The sequence below is a fragment of the Chiloscyllium punctatum genome, chromosome 41, assembly GCF_047496795.1.
Source record: "Chiloscyllium punctatum isolate Juve2018m chromosome 41, sChiPun1.3, whole genome shotgun sequence".
Classification (NCBI taxonomy): domain Eukaryota; kingdom Metazoa; phylum Chordata; class Chondrichthyes; order Orectolobiformes; family Hemiscylliidae; genus Chiloscyllium; species Chiloscyllium punctatum.
This window is the reverse complement of record NC_092779.1, coordinates 44160695-44184125: the sequence shown is the minus strand read 5'-3', so window position 1 is coordinate 44184125 and position 23431 is coordinate 44160695. Positions and strand designations below refer to the sequence as shown.

Sequence of the window (23431 nt, the reverse complement as noted above, 5' to 3'; positions counted from 1 at the left end):
TTAAAAGGGAGTTGTGAAACTTGAAAAAGTCTTTTCCCTGGGATGGGAGAGTCCAGAACTAGAGTGCATAGGCTTAAGGTGAGAGGGGAAAGATATAAAAGGGACCTTAGGGGCAACTTTTTCATGCAGAGGGTGGTATGAGTATGGAATGAGCTGCCAGTGGAAGTGGTGAAGGCTAGTATAATTACAACATTTAACAGGCATCTGGATGGGTATATGAATAGGAAGGGTTTGGAGGGATATCGGCCAAGTGCTGACAAATGGGACTAGATATCTGGTCGGCATGGATAAGTTGGACTGAGGGGTCTGTTTCTGTGCTGTAAATCTCCATGACTCTATTTGCCTTCTTTATTGCTATGCCTGCATGCTAACGTTTAATAACTCATGAACAAGAACATCCAGATTCTTCTGAACATCAAAATTTCCCAACCTCTCACCATGAGAGAAACATTCCATTTTCTCTACAAAAGCAGATAACCTCACACTTCTACACATTATATTCCATTAGCCACGTTCTTTCTCATTCTTAGTTGAGAGTGTGGTGCTGAAAAAGCACAGCAGGACAGGCTCCAAGGAGCAGGAGAATCAACGTTTCGGGCAAAAGCCCTTCATCAGAAATGAGCTTTCCCAATCTTAGCCTGCTTGAATCAAATTGAAACTTCTTTGTATCCTCCTCACAAGTTACATTTCCACCCACTTTGGTATCGAGTGAACTTATAAATTTTACATTTAGTTCCCACATCCAAATCATTGAAATAGATTGTGAGCAGATTGTGTCCAGTACTGATTGTTAAAGTACTCTGTTCCATATGGCATATTTGCCCCTTCCTGTGTGTCCCAATGTTGTTATTCGGAAACTCAAAGAAGCAGAGGTATCTTGGAGTACATATCCACAGATTCCTGAAGGTGATAGGACATTTTAATAGGATAGCTAAGAAGGTAAACAGCACACGTCTTTATCAGTCATGATATACATTATAAGAGGAGGGAGGTAATATTGGAACAAACAAATACAGAAACTGAAAGAAAAACTCAGCAAGGCTGGCAGTACCTGTGGAGAAAAAAAGTAGAATCCGGTGAATCTTCTTCAGGACTAGAAGGAGTTAGGAAAAGGGGGCGTTTGGGTGGGGGGGTGGTGGGTGGGTGGCTGGCAGTAGAGGTTCAGATAGAGAAGGAACCCAGAGAAAGAGAGAAAAGTTTAGGCAGACAAAGGGACTGTTGATAATAGATCGGGAAAGATAAGAAGCTACTTAGGTGATGATGGGGTCTATGAGTAGTTGAAAATGAATTGGCTATGCTAAAGGTAACTCATTCCATGACAGAATCTGCACTAGTAGATGTAGATAGTAGATGAGGAAGAGGGTGCTCATGCTCTAAAATTGTTAAATTCGATTGAGTCCTGAAGGCTGTGAGGCACCTGAGCAGAAGGTGAAATATTGTTCCTCCAGTTTATATTGATCTTTGCTGGAGTACTGTAACGGGCCTTAGGCAGAAATAAAAACCAAAAGAACTGTGGATGCTGTAAGTCAGAAACAAAAACTAAAATTGCTGGAAAAGCTCAGCAGGTCTGGCAGCATCTGTGGAAGAGAAATCAAAGTTAATGTTTCAGGCCCGGTGACCCTTCCTCAGAACAGAAATGTTGGCTAGGGAGCATTATGGAATATTGAAATTTGGGGTTATTTTTATGGACAGAACATAGATTTTCCACAAACCAGTCACCCATTCTATGTTGTGTCCCTCCAATATCGAGGAGACCACATAGTGAGCAGCAAATGTAGTGGACTAGATTGAATGAATAGCTAACTAGACATGATTGAATCTGGAGGGTGGTGGGAATCTGGAATGTACTGCCTGTAAGAGTAGTTGAGGTGGTAACCTTACAACCTTTAAAAAGAATTTGGTTGAGCACATGAAAGATCATAACATTCAAGACTATAGGCCAAGTGCTGGAAAGTGAGATAGTACATACTTAGAGTTGTTGGTGCTGACCCAATGGGCTAAAGGGCCTTTTCTGTACTGTATGATTCTATATAATTTTCTTTGTAATTTCTTGGTCATATCTTGGTGGATTCTAAAACTGCTGTCAATTCTAGGGCTTACCACTTTCTATAGCAATTTTTATTTAATGCGTGAGGAAGGTTGATCAGGGGAAGAGTGGATGGGATGCTTTTCGGAGGATTGATGCAGATTCGATTGTCTGAATGGCCTCCATCTGCACTGTAGGAATTCTGCGATTGTAAGATACCAGAGTGATTCCAGAAGGATTGATGTATGAAGGGAAACTAAGCAGATGGACCGAAATTCACTGGAGTTCAGAAGAAATGTGGTGGGGGGGTGGGCGGAGTTCTTATTCAAACCTATAAATTTCAAACAGGACTAGACAGGATATGGTTAAAAAATGTGGTGCTGGAAAAACACAGCAGGACAGGCAGCATCCGAGGAGCAGGAGAATCAGGAAGAAGGGCTTATGCCCAAAACGTCGATTCTCCTGCTCCTCGGATGCTGCCTGTCCTGCTGTGTTTTTCCAGCACCACATTTTTCAACTCTGGTCTCCAGCATCTGCAGTCCTCACTTTCTCCTAGACAGGGTATGTGCAGGATGTTTGTTCCCAATGACTGGGGAAGTCAGAACAAGGGGGTCACAGTCTAAGGTTATGGGTAGACCATTTAGGAATGAGTTGAAGAGAAATTTCTGCACTTTGAGTGGAGTACCTGCAATTCTCTGCCACCGAAAGTGGTTGAAGCCAAAACATTATATATTTTCAAGGAGAGAGCTCTTAAGGCTAAAGGGATCAAAGAGTAAGGGGAGAAAACAGGTACAGGGTACTGAGTTAGATGAACAGTTGGGATCATATTCAATATAACCATTGATCATATCTAAGGTTACCCGAGATTATATAAAGGGATCTTGATGGTCTGAGGCCTGGCAGATGTGTTTAATTTGGATAAATGTGAGAGATTGCATTTTGATAAAAGAAACAACAGCAGGACTTCTTCTGTTAATGGTGGGGTCCTGGGTGGTGTTGTTGATCAGAGAGACCTAGGGGTTAAGGTACATAGGTCTGTGAAAGTTGCATCATAGGTAGATGGGGTGGTTAAGAAGGCATTAAACAGACCACTGAGTTTGGAGTTGGAACATCATGTTGTAGTTGTACAGGAGGTTGGTGAGGTCACTGTTGGAGTACTGTGCATAGTTCTGGTTGTCCTGATATAAGAAGGATATATTAAATTGCAATGGGTGGAGAAAAGATTAACCAGGATGTTGCCATGGCTAGTGGGTTTGAGTTATAAAGATAGGCTGAATCGGCTGGGACGTTTTTCAATGGAAGCTGAGGGGTGACCTTATAGAAATTTATAAAATCATGAGGGGCATGGAGAAGGTGAATGGCAAAGGTCTTTTCCCTAGAGCGTGTGAGTTCAAAGCTAGGGGGGCATATTTTTTAAGGTGAGAAGAGATTGACTTAAAAGGGACCTAAGGGGCAATTTTATCACACAGAGGGTATTCGTATATGGAGTGAACTGTCAGAGGAAATGGTAGATGTAGGTACAGTTACAACATTTAAAAAACATTTGGATAGATACATGATTAGGAAAGGTTTAGAAGGATATTGGCCAAATGCAGGCAGGTGGGACTAGTTTAATTTGGAATTATGTCCAGCATGGATGAATTGGACCGAAGGGACTGTTTCCACACTGTATGACACTATGAATAGAGCAGACTCGAAGGACGAAATGGGCTATTCTGGTTCTTATTTTCCATGCTTCTATTTAAGTTAAAGTCCACTATTTTGAACTTCAAGGTTATACTGTAGCCCAGTTTGCAGGAAAACACCTGGAAGGGTAAAGAAATAAATTGAAGCTACGTCTTGGAAACATAGCATCAGGCCTAACCAGTTTATGCCAATGTACACCCTCAAATGGAGCAAATAAACCCCATCATCTCTTTTCCTTAGCTACCTGTTCAGGCCAATTTTGAATGTTGATGTAGTTCCTGGTTTAACAATTAACCCTGAAAATGAGATCCACAGCCTTAGGACTGTTGTTCTCGATTCTAAATCATGTAACTATGATGAGCTCCCATTCCCTAACTCTCAACTTCTAGGAATGGTGTCAAAAACAGAAACAGAACTTACATTCTTATAGAACCTTTTACAACCTCACGACTTCCCAAAACACTTCACACCCAATGAAATACTCTTGAAGTGTAGTTCACTATTGGAAAGTTGGAAACACTGTAACAATTAGCACATAGCAAGGTCAATCATTACATTTTTACTGATGTGCTTGATTCATTGAGGTATAAACATTGGCCAACTCACTGGGAATAACCCAATTGTAGTTTGCAAGAGTGGCCTATGTTTGAAAGCCACAAAATAGCCAACAAGGGATAAGTAGAATTAAACAGCCTGATCCAGCAGTAAGTAAAACACAATGGAATCTTTGAACAGGGCTACTCTATGGTTAACAGGAGGCCGTAAAAGCAATCATCCAAGACAGTTTGATAAGAGGATGCCTAAGGATTGACAAGTGATTGATTGTAGCCTCATTAATGAAAGGATGTTGTCCCACTAAGTGAGCAGCACCTGTTAGAAAAAAAGGGGTATAAATCTCAGTCCATGAACTAGCTAACCTAACTCATTAAATAGTCAAAGTTATTTTGTAGTAATTATTTGCTTCTTTAAATTTATTTACTATATTAAGAAATAGATTCTAGTTGAAGATTCTTCAGATAATCAGAGATAGACTTCAATGTAAGTATAGATACACATATAAACAAAGTATAATACAAGCATTAGAGGAAAAAAATTTAAACCCTAGATATAAAAGTTAACTAGTCTCAGGAAATACTTATCTAATCTCTAAAAGATGCCAGCATATCCTGACTGAAATAGATTGTTCAGAACTTCTTATATATATATTATTGGGATAGTGGAAACATAAGAAGAATGACTGCATTTGGTAGAGATAACACTTGGGATATAATGAATAACAGAATTCAGACGGTCATAGAGATATACAGCACAGAACCAGACCCTTCAGTCCAACTCATCCATGCCAACCAAATATCCCAACACAATCTGGTTCCACCTGCCAGCACCTGGCCCATATCCCTCCAAACCTTTCCTGTTCATATACTCATCCAGATGCCTTTTAAATGTTGTAATTGTACTAGCCTCCACCACTTCCTCTGGCAGCTCATTCCAGATAAGCAAGTCTGAGACAGATCCAAAAGAGTATAACCAGTAACTTTGGAATGTGAATTAATAGGATGCATAAAAAGATCCCAAGGTCTTGCGATTACGATGTCTATAAAACATCATGAGATCACAGAAATCTGGGGGTGCTCACAGGAATACCCATCATTGATTTGGTGTTTCACAGGATTGGGTATATGGAATAAAGAGGAAGAACACATGGTATGTGATTATTGTAATATGAAATGTACTAAAATGTTGTATTTCACTGTAAAAATCAGTGTGTCATTGATCTCTCTTCTGATCTGAGTCATAAATTAAGACAACAACTGGTTTCTGACATTGAGGCTAAACTATGGGAAGGTCTTTCATCCTCTCCCTGCAGTAACCAGTTGTGCTTGAATGAAAGTCTTTCACTTGCCTAAATCCTACCTCGTTCCTGAGTCTTTGCCCCCAGTCAGGGGGGTTACGGTCCTACACAGTCCTTCAAAATAGTGTGACAGAATCTTCTAATTTCACCTGAGAAACAACCAGAATGGCAGTTTGTCAAAATGTCAAAAACATCATGTTTTTTGAATAATGACACCTCTAATAGTGCTGCTGATGGATGGCTAATTTGAGACACAGAGTAACACCAAGAGCACAGGTAAAGTTCCTGTACTGGTTGATGTTACCATGAAGGTCCCACCTTCTGAACCCCAATGCTCATCTGAGGTGTGATGGCCCTCAGGTTAAACTCACCACCAGTCAGGTATAAATTTTAAAGAAAAAAAATCTCTTTGTTGCTGTTCAGACTCTCTGAGCCAGTTAGAATGGAAGAGGAGAAAAGGTCAAAAGCAGGAGCTGCTTTGTCAGGCAGAAGAAAAAGATTGCTTTTGGATTAATCATCAAGCAGAGGGCTGGTAAGAGCAGAATCCTTGTTCAAAGAAACAAGAGTTTTGGAGACTCAAATGCCAAGGAATCTCCAGAGGTCACCTTGCTACAGGAAGTCCATTTGATTATGTTTGGAAGATTGACTGAAGGGAATTATTTAAAAGGCCACTGGATGATTCACCAAGATTGATGTAACTGGGTACTTTTCTGAAAAAAATATACAACCATAAACAAGAGGTCTAAAGAAACTTGGGATTTGGGTACATAGATCACTGAAAATAACATGAACAGATACAGCAAGTAATAAGACAAAAGTAAATGAAATGTACATCCAGAAGACATTTTTCAGTTATATCAGACCCTGGTTAGACCATCCCTGAAAGTGTTCTGGTCACCACATCTTGGGGAGGCTATATTGATCTACCTTGTAGGGAATGCAACATAAATTTATGAAAATGATATCTAGACTAGAGAAGTTGACTTCAGGTAAAAGAAAATGCACAAACTAGAATTGTATTCCATGGATTTTAGAAACTATTTGATTAGTGTTTTCGGGGTACTCAGGGAACAGATGGAAGAGCAAAAGATTTTTTTCTGTGCTTTATGATCTAGGATTAGGATACATAATTTAAAAATTACAGCCAGACCTTTCAAGAGTGAATGAAAAAGTGTGGCGCTGGAAAAGCACAGCAGGTCAGGCAGCATCCGAGGAGCAGGAGAATGGATGTTTCAGGCATAGGCCCTTCAAGAGTGAAGTTAGGAATTGTTTCTTTAAAAAATTCACTCAGTCAGCCAAGTGGCTGCCTTCTGAGTATAATGTCTCTATCATTCTATGATGGTGTAATAAAGGGTGGTACCAGATAGGAATTCGTTTCCATAAATAGTGATTGATGCCAGATCGACAGTTTAATTTTATTCTGTGATTGATACATTTTTGTTAACCAAAGGTGTTGAGGAATAATGGACAATAGAAATCTATGGAATTAGGCCATAACTCTGCCTTGATCTTGCTAAGTGACTGATCAGGCTTCAGGAGCCAATTAGTTGACTCCTGATTGTTAGTTTATATATTTCTGAAGTAGGAGATATCATAATGCAGTGTTAGCATCTTGTCTCTGAGCCTGAACGTTTTTTTTTAAACAGACCCGATGAATCATCTTTAACAATTGTAAATAACCCAACGGTATTGACATGAGCGATTTGAAACAAGAATTTTTAATGAATTAAATGATTGGCTTGAATGATCTTTTGGCAATCAAAACTACAACCAATTTTAATTAATTCATCAAATAAACTGGTGAGGAAGAGATGCTTGAAAGTAATGCTTCATAATATTAAGAGTCATATGTTTAATTTCATGAGAATTAGTAAGACCTTACTGTGATTGAATCTTTTCTGTGTCCTCCCAATTGAATCTTGAATTCAGTTTGACATTCGATTTACCTTCAGGTGTTATTCTGTTATTTCTGATAAGACCAAAAGCTTGCCTTCCTGACATTTAGTCCTGCTAAAACACTATTAGAATGCGGAAGTGAAACATTCAATCTCAGACTGACTTTGGTCTATACACTCATACACATTTTAAAATGCAGAAAGAAGCCATCTGGCCCAATGTGTTTGTATCAGTCAACAAAGATTTGACTGCATTAATCTCATTTTCCAGCTTTTAGCTCTGTAACCTTGCCAGCTATAGCAATGCAACTGGATTTCTAAATACTAGTTAAATGTTACAAAAGTTTCTGACCTAAACAATCTTTCAGGCAGACTCTTCCACATTACCACCACCCTCTCGGGATGAAACATTTTCTCATCAACTCTCCTTTTCGTTTTCTCCATTTGCCTTAAACCTAAACACCTTGGTTATTGACACCATGACTAATGGAAAAACTGCCCTCGATCTATTGTATCGATGGCCCTCATAATCAACTGTCAAGTCCCTTTCCAACTTCTGTTACTTTAAGGAAAACAGCCCCAGCCAATCCAACTTTTCTTTACAGTTCAGTATGCCCGGCCAGCTGGGATCTTGGCAAATCTCCCCTGCAGCTTCCTATGACATGGCTGGAGCTACAATCAGTACTCCAGTTATGGCCTAACTAGTATTTTATAAAGTTCCAGCATAACCGCCCTACTGTTGTATTCTATGCCTTGAATGATCAAGGCAAGTGTTCCAAATGCCTCCTTATTTACTTGTTCTGCAATTTTCAGAGACCTGCAGACATGCACACCAAGGTCCCTCTGATCGTCAGTACTGTTCAGGGTCCTATCATTCACAGTGTAATCCCTTGATTTGTTCAGCCTCCCAAATGCAGTACCTCATTTCTCCAAATGAATTCTATCTGCCGTTTCTCTGCCCAACTGATTTTGCAAGGCTGATAGGAATTTAGGTATACATGTTAGCATTTCTGATTTGCAAAACAAAATTATCGTGCGGATCACAAAGGGAACAGGCTAAACTTCATGGTAAAATTCAAGATATTATTCCGTCACACTATCCTCTGTGTCAGGAGTACTCTATCATAAAAGTTACCCTTTTCCTTAGGCACTGTTGTGTAAACTCAACCAAACAGTGTTCCTAGGAGAGCCTGTCTGTACGGAAACGCAGCTCAGATGGTCATGTCTTAAGCCCGTCTCTGGCCCATTGCCTGGGATTCCGCTCCACCCTTTTGGATATTAAGGCAAGTGAAGTAATGGAAAGAAGCCAAAACAAAGTACAAAAATTGGCAGGAGAAATGATGGGGTTCTTGTGCAAATAAAGTTGATCTCCTTTGTCATGAATTAAATCAAGATGGATTCGTGCAGTGATCCCAATAAGTTTACAATGTCATCCATACTACACTGGAAAAATATTGCTGAGTGGCCAAATGGTTTTCACACAGAGGGAAGAATGGTCAGATGAGTCATCCCTTAGCCCAAAGCTTAGTGAGTTCTCTCACATCAATGATAAGTGTCTCGGAGCAGATCACCTACCCAACATTATAGCTGGAAGCTTTCAGAGTCAAGGAAAACAAATGATGTAGGGGTCCTGCACTGACTCCTATACTCCAAACAAAGACATTTAGATTACAAGACTTTTCAGTGAAGCTGTGCTCCTGGGAGCATATTTTAACTGCTTTTGTTCATTTAACGCAGGTTACTGCTATTATTTCACAAAACAATTTACTCGAAATACAAACATTTTAAACAGGTTTTTAACAGTATCCTTAAAAATCAAACTTTTAAAATGTTTTCTTGATGACATTTTATAATTATTTCCCATTACATTCTTTACTGTCTATTTAAAGATGTATTGTCATTTACTGTAGTATCATAAAGTTCTGAAGGTGATTAGATTAGATTAGATTACTTACAGTGTGGAAACAGGCCCTTCGGCCCAACAAGTCCACACCGCCCCGCTGAAGCGCAACCCACCCATACCCCTACATCTACCCCTTACCTAACACTACGGGCATTTTAGCATGGCCAATTCACCTGCCCTGCACATCTTTGGACTGTGGGAGGAAACCGGAGCACCCGGAGGAAACCCACGCAGACACAGGGAGAATGTGCAAACTCCACACAGTCAGTTGCCTGAGGTGGGAGTTGAACCCGGGTCTCTGGTGCTGTGAGGCAGCAGTGCTAACCACTGTGCCACCGTGCCGCCCTACAACGGGAAGACATGGTTTTCGGTTGAAAACAACAATGCTGAAGATCACAATGGGTCAGACAGCATCCATGGAGAAAAAGCAATCTAATGTTTTGAGTCTAGATGACTCTTCAGACTCGAAACATTAGCTTGTTCTCTCTCCAGGGATGCTGTCTGGCCCGCTGTGATCTCTAGTGTTTGTTGTTTTCAGTACAGGTTCCAGCATCTGCAGTAATTTGCTCCTACATGGCTTTTAGTTTACTCTGTAAGTGGTGACACAGTATTTGGAGATTTGTTTCCTTTATATGCATTTTAATTAAGTATTTAACCTTTTGTGGCAAACAGTTCAGTGCATTAGAAAAAAAAAGATAAAAGAAGCTGTTGCCTATAAGTAGGAGTCTGGAACACAATTAGAACAATCCAGATGTCTGGCCGTGCACAAGTTTATTCAAAGAAAAGAGATGCCTAATAGTAGAGGTACTGTTATCAACAGCCTCCAATCAGCGTGGGCTGAAAAGAAGTCCTAAGTGGCTTAGAAGTCGAAGAGAAAAGTTCCAGGAGCAGAAGTCTGTTGAAGTGTTAGAAGAAGACATTCTACAAGGCTGTTGAAGATATCATTCTAAGGAATATATGTTAATTAGTAAGTAAGCTCATTTAGCTGTTTGTTTAATAGTCTCAGGAAGATGCATTAACTAAAGAAAACAACATGGAGTGAATTTTGCTGAAAAGGAAACTCATTACAATCGTAGGAGCTAACAAGTAGCTTTTGGTCAGTGTGGGGGAGTCTTCATTGGAAAGAAACAGACATTTTGGATCAAAGTGGGAATTCAGGGAAGAGGAGAAATTGAGAATACTGAGATCAATGGAAGTGTGATGTCATCAATGCAGGAATTGCAACTGTTTGGAGAGCATTGAGCAGTATTTATAACCTTCAAAGTGAAAGTTGGCTACTTAGTTTGTATTTAAGACTGCGGACTTTATTCTCTCTTTCACTCAGTAATAGCTTGTCAAGTTTTCATAGTCAGCTCATACTGGTGAGGGTGATCGTTCCTGAGGGGAGTACAGCTTGAGTGCAGTTCGTGGCATCATGGAACACTCATATGTATAGGGAAGAATGAAGAAGAATGGAAGACAACTATGTGGCAATAGATACAGAGAATTCCATAGTCAGAGAATCAGACAGGTGTTTCTGCAACATGAATTGTGACTCCAGGATAATGTGTTACTTCCCTAGTGCCAGGGTCAAATATGGAGAGCTTCATGGAATCTTTCTGGCAGAGAGAATTTAGCCAGAAGTCATTGCAATCAATTACATATGTAGGGAGAGGGATGAGGTCCTGAAAGCGGGAAGCATCAAAATTCAAAGGGACCTTGGTGTGCATGTAAAATAGTCCTTTAAGGTATCAAGATAGGTGGATAAATTGGTTAAGAAGGCATATGGGATACTTGTCTTTATTAGCTGCAGCACAGAATTTAAGAGCAGTGAGGTTATTCTGGAACTGTATAAAACATTGGTTAGGTCATAGTATTGTGTGCAGTTCTGGAATTCACATTATAGGAGGGATGTGATTGCACTGGAGAGAAGATTTACCACTATGCTGCCTGAGCTGGAGAATTTCAGTTTTGAAGAGATTAGATAGACTGGGGTTGTTTCCTTAGAGCAGAGGAGATTGAAAGGGGACATGATTCGGATATATAAATAATGATTGGCATAGATAGACAGGAAGAAACTTTTCCCCTTGATGCAGGGATCAATGACCAAGGGGCATGGATTTGAGGTAAGGGCCAGAAGGTTTAGAGGAGATGTGAGGAAAAGCTTTTTCACCCAGCAGGTGGTGGGAATCTGAAAATCTCTGCCTGTAAGGGTGGTACAGGCAGAAACCCTCCTAACATTTAGTAAGTATTTAGGTGGGCACTTGTGATGCCAAGGCATACAAGGCTATGACCACGTGCTGTAAAATTGGATTAGAATTGTTAGGTGGTTATTTTCAACCAGCACAGATGTGATGGGCCAAAAGACCATTTTCTATACTGTAGATCTCTATGCCCATGGTTCAGGGAATTAGGGAGGAATTTATAAAGCAGGACCTCAAAAGGGCGGCACAGTGGCTCAGCGATTAGCACTGCTGCCTCACAGCACCAGGGACCTGGGTTTGATTCCAACTTCGGGCAACTGCCTGAATGGAGTTTGCACATTCTCCCTGTGTCTGTGTGGGTTTCCTCCAGGTGCTCCGGTTTCCTCCCACTGTCCAAAATGTGCAGGTCAGGTGAATTGGCCGTGTTAAATTGACCAGTGTGTAAGCTGCATTAGTCAGAGGGAAATGGGTCTGGGTGGGTTACTCCTCGTAGGGTCGGTGTGGACTAGTTGGGCCAAATAGCCTGTTTCCACACTGTACGGAATCTAGCCTAATCAAAAGCAGTAATATCCACAGTGCCACATGCTAGTAAGCATGAAAATAGAAGGACTAATCAATTGATTGTGTGACTGGTGAACTGATGTAAGTGAGATTTCTGAAGAATTGTGACTGATCTGGAGCAGATGGGACCTGTACAATCTAGACATATTACACTTTAATGGGACTAGGGATTACATCTGTGCAGGGAGATTTGCTCCTGCTGTTGACTGAATTTAAACAAGCTCATCAGGAAAATAGGATGTTTGACATTTAGGAAAGTCATACACATGGAAACAGACCCTTTGGTCCAACTTATCCATACTGACCAGATACCTGTCCCATTTGGCCCATATCCCTCTTAAATCCTTCCTATTCATGTACCCATCCAGGTGCCTTTTAAACATTGTTTAAAAGGAGAGGCTGGACAAACTGGACCTTTTTTTCAAAGGACCATGGGAGGTTGAGGGGTGACCTTATAGAGGTTTATAAAATCATGAGAGTTATAGATAAGTGAATGATAGGTGTCTTTTCCCCCAGGGTGGAGGATTTCAAGACTAAGGGGCATATTTTTAAGGTGGAGGGAGAAAGATTTTTAAAATGATATGAAGGTCATTTCTTTTCAGTTATTTTGTGTGTGGAATAAATTTCCAAAGGAAGAGGTGAATGCAGGTCCAATTACAATATTTAAAAGACATTTGGATAAGCAAGTGAATAAGAAATGTTTAGAGGGCTATGGGCCAAGCACAGGCAGGTGGGACTGGTTTAGTTTAGGATTATGTTCAGCATGGACTGGTTGAACTGTTTCCGTGCCATATGTTTCTATGATGTACTCTCTGTCCACTACTGATGCTCAGTGGTAGCATTGTGTAATATCTATGAAATGCAGCAAAGACAGTTCCTTCCAACTCCAAGGACTACTTTCATTTATGATGTGGAGGTGCTGGTGTTGTACTGGGGTGGACAAAGTCATAAGTCTTCTCCTGATGAAGGAGCAGTGCTTCTAAAATGTGCGACTTCAAATACACCTGTTGGACTCTAACCTGTTGTCATTTGACTTCTGCCTTTCATTTAGACTGACTAGGACAGCATATACATGGGATCACCACCTGCACGTTTCCTTCCCAGCCACTTCACTGTCTTGACTGATTTCATAGATTAGATATTCCACTGAAATGGTTAGAGACAGAAAAGAAAACTGCAGATGCTATTAATGCAGCCGATGATCCCACTGCAAGAGAGATCTCACTGAGAACACACAATGGGGAAAGTATATCATAGAAACATACAGCACGGAAACAGTTCAACCAGTCCATGCTAAACATAATCTTAAACTAAACTAGTCCCGCTTGCCTTTGCTTGGCCCCATAGCCCTCTAAATATTTCTTATTCATGTGCTTATCCAAATGTGTTTTAGATGTTGTAATTGTATCTGCGTCCACCACTTTCTTTGGAAATGTATCCAACTAACAATCCACTGAAAAGAAATGACCCTCATATCATTTTTAACATCTTTCTCCTCCCTTAGTCTTGAAATCCCCTGCCCTGGGGGGGGGGGGGGAAGAGACACCTTATCTCTTCCTCTGATGATTTTATAACTCTCTACATGGTCACCTCCCTCCAGCTATAATAGATCCCACTGTGATCAGCGGTGATCTCATTTGGAGGGAGTGGATCCAGTCACTTTCTGTTTGTGTCTTGGATTGAGGTGTTTTCCTATTGGTCAGGGAGCAGCAAAAAGGCTTCAGTGCCATTGGTTTTCCGGTGTGTGGCTGACGTCAGGGCCGGCTATTTGTGGAAAGAAGCCGGAGCGGAGCGTCCAGAACCCGGAGAGCGGGCTCAGGGAGAGGAGCGCAGACCAGACCAGACCAGACCAGACCAGACCAGACTAGGCCAGGCCCGAGGGGGGGTCCTGCTCGCACTGTGGGCCGGGGCCCAGGCGAGGACTAGCGGCCTAGGCCGGTGAATCCCGCCAGAGCCCTCGATGTCAGTCTGAAGGGAGGGTCGGTGCCGCCCGCCCGCTGTATCGTGAAGGAGAGGGGGTGAGGGTGCCCGGGGTCCCCCAGCCGGCCATCGCCATGCTGTGTTACGTGACCAGGCCCGACTCGGTGGTGATGGAGGTGGAGGTCGACCCCAAGGCGAACGGCGAGGACTGCCTGAACCAGGTAAGGCCCGCGGCGGGCGCCGCTCCACACTCACCCCGGGAGGAGCGGCAGGCCACTCCGCCCGTCCCATCCTGCCCAGCCCTTAGGTTAGATTCCCTACAGAGTGGAAACATCCCCTTCGGCCCAACAGGTCCACACTGACCCCCACCCCGAGCCCTTCCCACCCCCCAGACTCCCCCCCCCACCCCTCGCCCTCTGCCTAAAGGGTGGTCTTTGTGGCCTGGACTCCCCCCTTTCCTGAGCTCCCCCTTCAATCTGTCGTCGATCAAAAAACCGAAACTTCTGACTGGAGCTTGTTCCGGATGTTTTCCGGATGTTTCCCGGTGTTTTGTCCGAGCTGCCCACCTGGGTTGATAAGTTTTATAGCTATTTGTATTGATTTCAATCTGCCCTTGCTCCCCATATTTACTAACTTTCTCATTTAATGGATTGAAGTATACTCCCTGTGCTTTTGTTTTATTTTGTTCGGCTTCATGCTCCTCCCGTTGGGGAGGAGGGGATTTGTCGCTTTGTTTTGGGGTTTATTTTGCATTTTGTGTTTTTTTTTGTAAAATCTGGGAGATGGGGAAGGTTGGTCTGGATGTTGGGGTAGTTCAGTCATTCCCTCTGTGTGTTTTATTTTTAGTTAATAGTGTAAGGTGGTCTCTCTCTGCTTTCTCTTGCCCAGGTCTGCCACAGGCTCGGCATCATAGAGGATGACTATTTGGGTCTGCAGTATTCCGCCAACAAGGGGGAGACTCTGTGGCTGAACCTGAGGAACAGAATCTCTCAGCAGATCGAAGGGATGCCTCCTTACAGATTCAAACTCAGAGTTAAATTCTTTGTGGAGCCTCATCTTTTACTTCAGGAGCAAACTAGGTAAAAAAAAAAATTCGAGTTCTTGTTGTTGGTTTAAATAAAAGTCTGATATTTGACCTTCTTTGCGTTTCGCGTGTGGTCTCTAAGTCTGGTTGTATCGACTTTAGCAAGGAATCATTAAGTTTTTTTTTCTGTTAGTTTGTACTTCCAGATGACCGATAGTAACCTCGCCGTTGCAGTGTTATTACAGGTCATTGTAGCAGAAACTAGCGCTTTAACTGCAGCTGGGCTCTACTGGGTTCTAGCGTTCCAGACTCTAACATTAACTCTTCAGTTAAGCTGAACCGAAATGAGTCTGGATGTAATATTCGTAATTTTGCTTGTTTTTTTTATTTAGGTTTGAGATTGTTAACATAACTAATTGAGGTAAATATCAAATTCTAATATTTACCGTTCCAGAAAAATGCTCTGAAAGAGACTCTTGAGGAATGGATTGTACTGCAAGTTTTCAAAAATGATTTTAAAATTGTTTTAATTCCTTTTTTTTAAGATAATGGTAAGCGAGTGAAACTTTGAAATAGCTTTCCCAAAGTGCGCTTTGTGTAGTGATAACACAAGAACTTAAACCAGATAGAATGGGTGTCTATTTCTTAAGCTTGTATGAATGACTTTTTTTGACCCACGCATGGCTCTGGTTTCACTGAATTGACGGTATAATTTTAACATAGAAAAATACATGCTTTCATATCTTATTTAGCTTCAAGATGAATTAGGGTATGTGGGAGGCAGTTCTGTTATTGGTTTTGATATGAGTGTGTGGTCCTACTCTCTGCCCCACCATTCCCCAGTACAAGCTCCACTAAATGTTCTCTGTTGTATTGAGAGAAGCAGTACCACTAAGTTTGTATAAACTTTGGTATTATGTATCCATGGTTCTGTTGTTTAGCTATGTTTTTAATGTAGTTTTTACTTGATCCAAATCTAACCTGTTTAAATGTCACCTCTTCCACAAATAAGTTTTTTAACAATAGTCAAAATTCAGACCTATCAAAAGGTAAAACTTAAAAAAAATTGAATGCATTGACTGATTATTACCTCTCACTGCTCACCACTTGCTTTCTGGAGTAAAGTTACCAACAGTACTGATGCTTGGCCACAATGCAGCTAGAAAATCACTACTTTTGTGATTTAGCTTCTGTTTTGGCTAGTTTCGGAACTTAAAATTGCAGGATGAAACAGTCTGCTGCAGGCAACTTTTTATTTTTCTCCCTGACACAAACTGGAAATCTGTGTTATCTGGCCTCTAACCTTTTTGCTGTTGAATTAGCCAATTGTCAGAGGACCTATTAGATATGGTGGGAGCAGCTCACCTCATTTGAGTTGTCCAAATCAAGCGATGAAATTTTTTGTTTTGGTTCAATTGTATCTTGTGCTCTGGCAGGTCAGCTTAATGTCTCATTGACTGTGCATTGACTAAGTTTTTTTGTTCAACTTCTAGCATAGCCAAGAAGCTTGTATAACACCTTTCATGACTTTTGATCATTCCACAAACAGCTATATGTTGAAAGATCTATTTGGCCTGAACTAAATATTAGCAAGGGCATTAAAGAGCTTTGTAATAATGGTGGAAGTCTTTAACATCTACATACTTGACTGATGTATTTAATTTTTGAGTTCAGAATGTTTTGAGTCTTGGACGAGATCTATTCACCTGAGCCTTACCTGCCAACTAAAGTATAAAAATGTGTTGCTGGAAAAGCACAGCAGGTCAGGCAACATTAAAGGAGAAAGAGAATCGACGTTTCAGGCATAAGCCCTTCTTAATATGCCTGAAACACCAATTCTCCTTCTCCTTCGCTGCCTGACCTGCTGTGCTTTTCCAGCAACACATTTTTAAGCTCTAATCTCCAGCTTCTGCAGTCCTCACTTTCTTCTGCCAACTAAAGTGTCTGGCTGATCTGTTTGTGGGCAGACTTGCTTCTGATTTAATTTTGTCCTGTTAATGTGCTTTGTTGATCAGTGAATATTCACAATGTATTAATGATGAAATAGAGATCATGCAACTTGTCCATCTAGATTTTGCCATCTTTCAGTAGGAACTTGAAATTGTTCAGGTGCCTGACTTATTCTAGAACTTAGTTAATTGAAGAAATATTGGACAGAGATGAGTGCAAATATTATTGAAATCCAAATTGGTTTTAGATGTCCAGTTTAAATTTTAGTTTGATGTCATTGGCAAGCAGCTTGATCACTGGCTGTATCCAGTCCAGTTTTAAAAATTACAAGTTTTGTTACTCAAAGCAAACTGAATTCACTGCCCCAAAGCACATTCAATAAACACATCGAAACTTTGTATATCTTTTTTAAAATTCTGAGCCTGAAGGAATCCTGGAACTTTTGTTATTTTGTATAACGCAAACTGTCATCTTACACAAAATGAGTGAGCAACTGTAGACAAAATTTTTTTCTGGCATAGGACTCTAGGGTTCACTGTTTGATCTGGCTTTCAACTGTTTGGCAGCTGTTGGAGAATTGACAATAACTGGCTCTGTTCCTGAATCCATGCTGCAAAAAGTGCATTTTTTTATTGTCGAGGAGGTACCATTCTATATTGTCCTTTACATTGGCTTGTGTAGTAATGGTCTGATTTAGGATTCTGTTATGAGATATTGATGCTTAAAATTACATTTCAGAAAGCAGGGCATTGCTAAGAATTAATCAGTGGCTTTTATTCAGTAATGAAATTTATTAGCCTGCTGAACTCTGGCTTATTTGCTGGATATCAGAATTTTTTTTGCATTTTTCAAAAATACAATCTTTAACCTGTGGGGATAAACCAATCCTTTTTAAATATACTCTATATGGTATTTTCTAGCTAGTCATGTAATTCAATGTTTGCTATTGAATTAACAATAATTAATATTAAGTAACTTAGTACAGTTGAGACTGTGGTACTTTTGTGATATTGAAACTGTTTCCTTTTCTGTTGTGATTTGAAACGTGCTTGCCCTTTAGTAACCTTCTGTTTACACTTAACATTTGACCGAGAGTAACCTTTTGCAAATATGGTGTTCTGGAAGTACTAATGCCTTTAGCTAAATGAGGTAATAACCAACTTTTGCACATTTATTGTTGCTTTTGGGTTTTAGGGTTCTTATGGTATTTGTGAAAGAACTTGGTGCCCAAACTAGTTAATTTTATGGCCATATTTTTCCAGAGGCTAGTCTAAAAGATCCTTCTGGTCATGCTCTTATCCTTTTTTTTATCTTTTATAACGTCTGACTGTTTTTTGTTTCCCTTCACTCTCTTCCTTCTCCCAATTTACATGGATTCATTCTCCCTTTAATTTTGCTTCATGCTGCTGTGCCCTTCACGCACTGCCTTCCCTGGCAGTTTTTCCTGTCTAGCATTTGACAGTGTGCCATTCATTTTACTATCGTCTATTGCGCTTCAAAGTAGCATGTGCAGATTGCCCTCTACTGTTACTGAAATTGGAATGACCTATTCCACTTTGAATTCAAAATTTGGGTATAATGGAGCTAGTTTTGTTTTCTGTTTCTTACCTTGCTAAGCAAGGTAAATTCCTGACATGTTTCTTAGAAACAGAGTTTGACTGTGTGCCAAACACTATCCACCACTCAATGAAGATCATAATTGACAAATTATTTAAAGCCTGTATTGGTAACCTTTTTTAATACTGTTGCTTAATGTAGTGCATAAATGAATGTTTTGTATTCATGGTGATTTAGGGGATGTGCATCAAAAGGATGTATTTCATTGGAAATTGCTTCAATTTGAAATTGACCAGCCTGATCCACTTCTGAAATTTATGGAGCAGCAAAACTTCCTTATCTATCTGAACAGACCTTGAGAGATCAGCCCTATAATTTTGGAAGCCATTCCACTGACTGCATTTTCCAGGAATATGTTTTACTCCTAAGGAAGTCATTACTGTGGTCTTCCCTTATAAAAAGTGGGAAATTTGAACTTGTAAAGTATGGAAAAACAAATTTAACTTGGAGATTTTGATTTACAACAGATGAATTTAAATCTAATGCTGTTTTTTGACCTATCCAATGTTGGTTAATTACTGAATATTGGACATAGAAATATTGGACATTAGTATAACTTTGGCTAAAATTTCAGTAGGCAATACTTAATGTGATGTACTTAAAGCTGTTTTTGACATTTTTTAAAATCAAAGCTCCTTTCTTAGCTGATCATAAGTTCAGCTGACTTCCAGTGTGATGATACTAATTGTTGGCTCTCCTGTTATCTCTAAACAAACATTTTAGTAATCTATCATTAACAACATATTACACCTGGATTTTGTTTTCCCACCAGTGCCAAAATTGTAAAAAGAATTTGTGCTGTATAAACATTCTTTTAAAATCTCTGTAATGACTTCAAATCACTTTTTTTTTAATCCTCCCTCAAACTCTAGGCATCAGTTTTTTCTGCATGTCCAGGATGATCTTCTAAATGGGCGCCTACTCTGTTCACCAGAACAGGCTCTGGACTTGAGTGCACTTCTAGCACAAGTAGAATTTGGAGACTATAATCAAAACACCGCCAAGTATTCTTATGAAGACCTCTGTGCGAATGAATTAAACACTACCATTTTGAACAGGTGAGTCAACTGGATAATGTTGCATTTAGCCGCCTTTCTGTTTATTCGAACACCTTTTTTTTTGTTTTAGCAGAAGCTGATCCTTTTCCAAGAATTGACAAATCCTCTCTCCAGTTCAATCTTGTAATTTCAAATTCTGAGCCTGTGTATTTTCCTTTTTTGTAAAGTCATAAATCACTTTAAAGAACTTGCCACAAAGGTCATCTGCACTCAAAACTTTCTATTTTTGGGAAGGAATAGGTAGATGAAATTAAGTGTTCTTGTCTTTTTTTCATAGTGTGCTTTGTAAGAGAGAGCAATGACTTCCCTTTGTCCTTTTCTTTCTTCCCATAACCTTTGGAGTAATGTGAGCACTGCTTTTGTTTCATAGTATTGTTGCAAAGCACAAGGAACTGGAAGGAATGAGTCAATGTAGAGCTGAATACCGGCTTCTGCAGATTGCATGTAAGCTGGAACACTATGGTGTGGAATGGCATTCGGTGAAAGATGGTGATGGGCAGAAGTTGATGATTGGAGTGGGCCCTGATGGCATATCTGTCTGCAAAGAGAACTTGAACCTAATTAACAGGTTAGCTAACGTTTTTTTATCTTAACTCCTTCCCATTGTCAGTAAAGATTTTTTGTGCGTATAATAATGGCTAAACTAAGAGCATTTTTCTGGTGTGTAGCTGTTCCATTTTCTCTTTCCTGTGCTGCTGACTGTTAACAATGATTTGAGGAGGATATGTAATTGAAATTGCCTTTTGATTTCAACATACTTTTCTTTAATGCTCTGATTTTTGCCTGACAGGATTTCATATCCTATTATCCAGATGGCTACCCAATCTGCAAAAAATGTTTACCTTACAATCACAAGGGAGTCTGGTAGCAGCATCGTCCTAATATTGAAGCTGATCAGCACCAGAGCAGCAAGTGCCCTTTATCGTGCGATAACTGAAACCCATGCTTTCTACAGGTGTGCTATTACTGCAGTTTTGGTTTTCATTTTTGTAGACTTTCATTAACTAAAAGAGCTGTAGTCATTCCAAGCCTGGATGTAGTTTTATTTCTACATTTTTTTTTGAGTTGATGCTCATCATGAAAGTTGAAAAATTGAGTCCTATTAAGAAATGTACACCTCTTGTGGAATACCCTCACATTTGAAGTTCAGTGGTCTTTTTAAAACTTCTCCGGTTTTTGTATTGACTGTTTTGCTTGTTTTTTTGGGGGGGGATGGCAGAGAAAAGTCTTCTGGTATGTGTAAGTTTACTGACTTTTTTATAATGTAATACTCATCCGTTTGAAATGGGCAAGTAAACAACTTGGTTACAGCAAAACATTTATTATAGAAATACTACAACAGTTCAAAGGTGGCTAACCATCATCCCCACCTCAGTGATTTGAGGGTGATCAATAAATATTGGCCTCGTCACCAATGCCCCACATCCCATCCCATTTAAAATGTTTTTTGAAGTGGGGCTCCCAATAGACCAATGTAGTTTTTTGCTTTTAAAAACAAAGCCTTCTGCCATTTTAAAACTTGAGATATTTGGAACACAATGCAATGTACTTTAAAAATTGTCATTCTGGAGCTTAACTGAATTAATATCCTCTTCAGGTGTGATACTGTGACCAATGCTGTCATGATGCAATACAGTAGAGACTTCAAGGGCCACCTTGCTTCTTTGTTTCTCAATGAAAATATCAATCTGGGTAAGAAATATGTTTTTGATATCAAACGCACATCCAAGGAGGTGTATGACCATACACGAAGAACATTGTATCATGCTGGCATTGTTGACTTTGTTCCACACAATCAAGATGGCCAGAACTCTCCACTTAAATCTTCAGAACATGAATTGAACTGTAACACTTGTGAGGGGGAGAGCTGCCAGCAAAGTCAAGTGCTTCAGGAAAAGATTCGAAAACTTAAAGAAGCATTATTATGCATGGTCTGTTGTGCTGAGGAGATTAATACTGCCTTCTGCCCCTGTGGGCACATGGTTTGCTGTGGCTCTTGTGCTAATCAGCTACAGGTAAGATTTGGTTGTACCATTCCAACAACATACTGACATCTGAGCCAATTTTTTTTAATAGGGAAGTTTATCTTTAGTTTTGTGAATAATTTAGTACTTAATTTTTAACTTGCATGAAAAGTCGCTGTTTTTTTAAAAAATGGCCTTGAAGTAATTGAAAATTGCACCATTTTACTTGTAACCATTTTTTCTTTTTAACCTAGGCCTGTCCAGTTTGTCGATCTAACATTGATCACATTCAGCAAGTATTCTTGCCCACTTGTGCCAGTCTCCTCAACCTCACTGTAATTTGAACAATTTTATGGGTCAGCAGGTCTGACTGGATGATTTTTCAGTGAGCTACACTACAGAAGAAAGTAGAAAGCACTCCATGTCTGGTCCAATGCAAATACAGCTGCTTGTTCCAGCTCCCTTTTCTATACTGTGGATTATGGCATGTTTTGGCAGGACTGTTCCAAAACACTTGAAGATTCTTGAACAAACATCTGCCATAGATGGTATTAAAGGCTGGGCAACACTTTTTAAAGCTAATTGCGAAGCTCTGATCAGTTGACAAGAAAATTTTGTGCATTTTCTTACAGAAGCTTGTAATGGAGTAATGACACTGCCTCAGCAATCTCTTTAGCTGAATATTATCAACTTTGATTATTCATCCGTAGTGTTAGAACTTTGTTTTGACATGCTTTTTAAAAATAAGCTTTTTTTAACCTCTATTTGAAACTTCACATGTAAATGCCACCACAATTTAACAGCGTTGGTGCTATTGAGCAGAATTATTTGCGGTGTGTAATAGCTTTATTCGTCCCAAACACGCTGCAGGGTGGAAAATATTAAACCTGTTTTTAAATTTTAAACACTTGTCCACAGTAGAAATACTTTCAATTCTGCAATATGCAAATCCAGTGTACTTCTCCTATCCACTCCTTTAACCCTGCCCCAAGACATGATGAAACTGCTAAAGTACAACTACAAGGAGTTGTCATTTCAAAAACCAGGTTTAGTTTGTGAAAATCTCCACCCTGAAGTGAATGGTCAGTAGTATCTTTCAGATGCAAAGACTTGCTAGAAGAACACTTTTGTTTTTGTGTGCGTGCGCAATTCTGGCTGCTTTTGAGGCTAGGAATAAACTACAGTGTCACTTTATTAAGAATTTCCAAAATGTATTATTCATAGGGTTGCCTTAATGTAGCAGCAATGATTAGATTCCATCTGTTTCTGTACAGATCAGGTTCTTTGCACAGATGTTTATCAGACTTTAAAAATATATATATTGTTGATTGTCATGTTAGTGCATAGCCTCTTGCTCAAAGGGATATCTATTTTTTCACTTTGTATAAATTTAGGTTTATTTCCATTTCAAGAAAATTGCCTAAGCTAGATTTAACTGACTTTTTATATTCCTTTTTAAAAATGTCAATAAAACTCTTTTGTATTGATTGATTGAAATGCTTCAGGTTCAAGGTTTCATTTTGTAGAACCATTTTTTAATGCTTCTCTCTTACGGAACACATTGAGCTATAACTGGATGAATACAGACACCCAGGTGAGTTTCTGGTCTCCTTCCAATTAGTACTGATTTTTACTCCAAGTATTTGTACTGTTTTGGCATACTTCTCCTATATCACTCTGTCTGAGCTTGGTTGGCACACTCCCTGAATTTTTCATTTTTTTTATATATATATATATAAATAATATGGAATAATATCTTGGACAAAAAGCCTACAATCACTTCAGTGCATGT

At 39.8% G+C, this 23431-nt stretch overlaps 1 protein-coding gene across 1 annotated transcript; it reads left to right on the top strand.

Annotated features, from left to right (window-relative positions):
• The first annotated feature begins 13851 nt into the window (after positions 1–13851).
• mylipa (myosin regulatory light chain interacting protein a) lies at positions 13852–23136 on the top strand. The gene is made up of 7 exons (XM_072560819.1): positions 13852–14247; positions 14915–15105; positions 19490–19675; positions 20046–20243; positions 20466–20630; positions 21273–21690; positions 21894–23136. The coding sequence occupies exons 1-7, from the start codon at positions 14161–14163 to the stop codon at positions 21981–21983; spliced, it is 1335 nt and encodes a 444-aa protein (XP_072416920.1). The 5' UTR covers positions 13852–14160; the 3' UTR covers positions 21984–23136.
• Positions 23137–23431: the final 295 nt, after the last annotated feature.